The 5,282-nt window shown below is 37.1% G+C and overlaps 1 protein-coding gene across 1 annotated transcript; it reads left to right on the forward strand.

Annotated features, from left to right (window-relative positions):
• The first annotated feature begins 405 nt into the window (after window positions 1-405).
• On the forward strand, window positions 406-1,281 carry LOC131000646 (60S ribosomal protein L12). Its single transcript, XM_057926658.1, has one exon. It carries the CDS (start codon window positions 669-671, stop codon window positions 1,167-1,169), a length of 501 nt encoding a protein of 166 aa, XP_057782641.1. The 5' UTR covers window positions 406-668; the 3' UTR covers window positions 1,170-1,281.
• Window positions 1,282-5,282: the final 4,001 nt, after the last annotated feature.

Genomic DNA, 5,282 nt, shown 5'->3' on the forward strand with positions numbered 1-5,282 from the left:
ACCCAACCCAACATATCCCCAGAAAAATCTACATCGAGCTTGATCATCTTCACCCGGTTGCTCTACATTAGAAACATATGGTACAACACCAGGCCGAATCCGTTCTGAGTTAGACCTACAACGTGTGGAGAAGCGGCAGCAGCGCCCTCAAAACCCCAATCGCAATCTTATTCTGCTTATCCAGAGATAAGCTGAAGATTGTGGAGAAATCGGCGCACGACAACTACACCGTGGAAAAAAGCGTTGTAGAAGAGTTATAATTTTACTAACTTTTTAATTAGAGGCTACAAGGGTGAAATAGTATTTCTATTAATATTTATAATATTTTAATAAATTAAATGCTACAAAGAGTAAAATTTGGGCTATAAATAGAATCACCCCAATTTAAAATAAAGATTCTAATGTTCACATTCGGATCCGATTCCGAAACAATCAACAGAAATATTACCCAAACCCAAAATTTATTGGGCCGAATTTCTAGAAGGTGCGAGGCCCATACCCAAATGATAAACCCAATTGTATTCCATTAAAGGAGCCAAGCTAAAAAATTGGGCCATTCCAGCCTCTACTGCTCTAAAACGGTAAAACCCTACTTCACTGCTTCATTTGCTGTCTCCAATTCTCCCTCTCTCTAAACTCTCTCTCGCAAACCCTAGCAAACTCCAATAATGCCGCCGAAGTTTGATCCATCACAGGTCGTCGATGTTTACGTCCGCGTCACGGGCGGAGAAGTCGGCGCCGCCAGTTCCCTCGCCCCTAAGATCGGACCTCTAGGTCTTTCCCCGAAGAAAATCGGTGAGGACATCGCGAAGGAAACCGCCAAGGATTGGAAGGGCCTCCGCGTCACCGTTAAGCTCACCGTCCAAAACCGTCAGGCGAAGGTCACCGTCGTCCCATCCGCCGCCGCCTTGGTCATCAAGGCGCTCAAGGAGCCGGAGCGCGACCGTAAGAAGACAAAGAACATCAAGCACAACGGCAACATCTCGCTGGACGACGTCATCGAGATCGCGAAGGTTATGAGCCCGCGCTCCATGGCGAAGGATTTGTCTGGAACCGTGAAGGAGATTCTAGGCACGTGCGTCTCCGTCGGGTGCACCGTCGATGGAAAGGATCCCAAGGATTTGCAGCAGGAGATAACCGATGGAGATGTGGAAGTTCCGCTGGATTGAGCTCAAGGTTTTGTTTGGAAGTTTTTTATTTATTTTTGTTATTTACGTGTTTTTTGATTACCTGTGGTTCTGAGGATTAAGTTATTTATCTGAGGTATCTTTGGATTCAAAACGGCGACATTTAAACGGAATATGCTGTTTATATTATTAGTATTGCGATATCAGTATAACGTAGTTAGTCTTTTTGTCTGGTTGGCCTCTGATTGAAAAATCCTTTGTTTGTTTGAATTATTTACTTGCAGCGATTCTTAAAGAGAAATTACTACTCCTAATTTCTACATTCAAAGTATATTGAGTGCATATATAAATCAACACTGTCACAGCTAGCTGAAATTGGGGTTGTATCTATCTGCTCGGCTCGTAGTCATTTTACATTTTTGTAGATGTCAAGTTCTTGTTTGTACAGAGTCACATTATCAACGATAATTATCATCCTTTGAAGTGACTTTGGGGTTGCATGTCATATAAAATGTTTACTACTCATAAAAACTTGGGTATGTTTACTTTGGTTGATAGACATAGATTGGATTTACAATACATAGTATGTTGTGGGCTTGCTTATGGAGTATTTTTTATTATTATCATCACCAAATTATCACTCAAAACTCAAAAGTAAATGTAATGCCCCTAGATGATTGAGAAACTTGAGTTTGGCTTCTTTTGGTAACTATGCGCGAATCTCATATTATGTATTTTCTGGGATTATTCATCCCATGATACTGTATAGTTTGATTAGTAAAATCTACCTTCTCGCGAAAAGGAATGACTTGCTTTCTGCCCGAGATTCTTATGTTTTGGCACTAAATTGTGATGATGGTTTTTACTTTTGAATAGGAATTTGTAGTGCATGAGGCCATCTCCAACGGCTGACCCATAATATGAACAGTAACGCAGCACTGTTTATTGTGCTATGTTTCTTTCTTTTGTTTTTTCCTTTTTTTTCTTTTATTATTAATTGTTATTATTATTTTGCATTAATTACCATAAATTTCACCTATTAATCAAGAATAGACTAATTTGAACATCATATCTATGTTACTTAAGTGTCAAAAGATGTTGTATAGTACTGAACACTGGGCACTGGTGAAACGGATGGCCTAAGCCCATCCCCGAACCTTGTCTATTTTAGAGTCTAAACATGCGCCAACCCTTGTTTTGTTGCATGCTCCAATTCTATGCTATTTTGGTGAAATGAACAATTTTTGGTCCTATGTAGTTTTGGTGTGTAATGAACAATGTCTGGTCCTATGTAGTGTGACATTGTTCATTGAATATTTTTTTCTTTTATTATTATTATTATTATTATTATTATTATTATTATTATTATTATTGGGTACTCGATATTCGCAATTTTCTGTAACTCAATACCCGCACTCGACCTAGGAAGGTATCATGTAATATCAGGTACCCGATACCCGCACAGGTATCAGGTTGGGTGAGGGTATACCCGATACCCTCTACTTGAATTTACACCACTAGTTCAAGATTTTCTAAGATATCTTTTTCAATACATAAAATTGCTAAATTGTTTAATCTTTCTTGCGACATCAACTATCTCAAATATTTCTTCAACTATTTTAACATTGAGAAGCCCCCCGTAGTTGAAGCTACGGTAACAGACATAGTTAACAAGATCTTATAAGCTGTTGCAACATTTGGATAACAATCTGCAATTTTATTTGGTAATGTCATTTGTAATATTTTTAATTCAATAAATAAATCATCTAAGTCAACATCGGATATATTATCATGAGTAAAAGTAGATTTCAAATTGATACAATAAGTTCTTCGATTCTTCAAAAAAATCTTCGAATTTGGGACCAATAAATTTCGGAATTTAGGTAATTGAGATTGCAAAGCGATTAATGAATTTCAGAATTTGGGCAAGGAATTGAAGAGTGAAATATGAAGAACAAGATAGAACTGTAGGATAATACAATCTGCAATTTCTCGTATTTATTTTCAAGATTCTAACAGTTGAAAAATTATTGGAAAAGGAATTTTTAAAAACAATGAATTGAGAAGTGAAATTGAGAACAACTCTCTGGAGAAGGAGATGAAGAGTTGGCTACGTGAGAGGTGAAGAGTCGCAATAGAGAAAGAATTAAAAACGCAATTACACTATGTCGCTATTATCCAAAAATAGTTGGGGATATAATTTTGGACTCTCAAATTTAATTTGGAATGTAATTTTTTGGGCCTTAATTTTTTTTAATGCTAGTAGTATACATAAAAAAAAAAAAAATTGAGTCCATAGTAATAATAGTATATACTCATTCCGTCCACGAAAGAATTTCTTATCTTTCATTTTTGGGACGTCAACAAAAGAACTTCCTATCTATTTTTGGACTATACCCCACCACTTATAATCCTCTTACTTTTCACTTTTCACAACTCCGAATATTAATTATAACACATTTTCACCACTCTCAATACACTCAACTACCTTTTATCCACTCTCAATACACTCAACAATATTTTTTCTTAAAACTCGTGCCACTCCCTCTTAGGAAGTTCTTTTATGGACGGAGGGAGTATAAGAGAATATAAAATTGGAATCTTCAATATTGATGGCCCCTAGACGATTGCTCATGCTCGCCCGCCCTCAGAGGCGGGCCTGCATGAAATGAGATATTATGATGAAGCTCATATTTATTTTCTACGTGATTTGCGTGTTAGAATGTGGAAAAGAGGATGTGAAATTGATGGTTTAAATTAGTTCGTACATTTGCCCTCTTCATTTGCAATACCAGAATACACACGTAATCTCGGACCGCGTATTTGTTCTGCGTGCATTTGCATATATACGCAAAATCCCAAATATATACATATATATTCTATTACTCAAAAAATATCTTGTTTTCATCTTATATTTCGTCGGTGTAATCTAAATGAGTGATGCATGAAATTTTAAAATTGTGAGATGAGATGCCGATAATTCAACGACAAAACTATAGCATCTCCTTTTCACTCGCTTATTGGCCGACGCGTGCTGCTTTTGTTGCCACTTTGCACATCAAACGGTGTTTATTTATTTAAACAATCTTGTTTTTATTTTTAAGATAAAAATTGCTTCTCTTACTTTTTCACCAAAACAGTCCATAAGCTCAAAACATCTCGCGAGCAATACTTTTGTTTACTTAATTAATTAAATTTTAATTATGACTGAAATTGAATATTAATAAAACTTGTAACTAATCTTTAGAAACCATCTCAAAGAATAAGTTATAAGTTGACGAACTTGAGTAGAAAAATTAAATGAGTAAAAATAAATAGAAGGCAATTCGTAGAGACTTCTAGAGGCATCGAAAGAGCATTAATTTTTTGAAGAGTTTAAGGTTAGTGAACCCTGCGAAGAAGGTAATTAATTAGTAGTAGTCGTCCAAAAACTTGGTAGTCGATATCATGTTGTGATTCAGCAAGGACGCGTGTAGCTTCTGATTACCGTTAGCCGCGGCAATGAATTTTCATCATCGTCGGCTCTGCTGCAGATATTTTGGTGGCTCCAAATCGCCTATTTAAAGGCCTCCAATCCCATCCAATTAATTATTAAAAAAAATGAAGAACAATAATATGGTGAAGCAGTGCATGGAGACGGCGCCGTCGCCGGTGGTGTGGCCTCAGAAACCTAGCCATTCGCCCAAGCTGGAGACGATACGAGAAGACGAAGAAGAAGAAGAAGAGAGTGATTTGAATTTGGAGAGATTGTTCCGCTTCTTGTGTGTGTTGGCGAAAGAGATGGGAGTAATGCAGCTCTCCTCCTCCTTCGCCAGCCTCTTGATCGACTAGCTAGGTAGGATCGTTTCGTGTTCGTGTTCGTGTTCGTGTTCGTGTTCGTGTTCGTGTTCGTGTCCGTGTCCTTTTGCTGCCTTAGTTTTAAACTGGGCAAGCAAATATGAGATATGTAATAACGGATAAGGTTTCCTGCAGCTAGTTAAGTAGAAGAGTGTAGGGAATTAGTTGGGAGAGAATAAGAGGGAAATGTAAATATATATGATGATATCTGTTTGGTGCCGACCATTTCTCATGTATCGTCTCATTAGTAACTAACTGGATGCAACCAATGGATTTCAAGTGTAATATATTACTACTACGTAAATCATTGATTGTAGT

Source organism: Salvia miltiorrhiza, chromosome 8 (assembly GCF_028751815.1).
Source record: "Salvia miltiorrhiza cultivar Shanhuang (shh) chromosome 8, IMPLAD_Smil_shh, whole genome shotgun sequence".
Taxonomy (NCBI): Eukaryota; Viridiplantae; Streptophyta; class Magnoliopsida; order Lamiales; family Lamiaceae; genus Salvia; species Salvia miltiorrhiza.

Excerpts from the sequence above, each read along its gene's own strand:
- LOC131000646 (XM_057926658.1), top strand. The coding sequence starts at position 669 with ATGCCGCCGAAGTTTGATCCATCACAGGTCGTCGATGTTTACGTCCGC.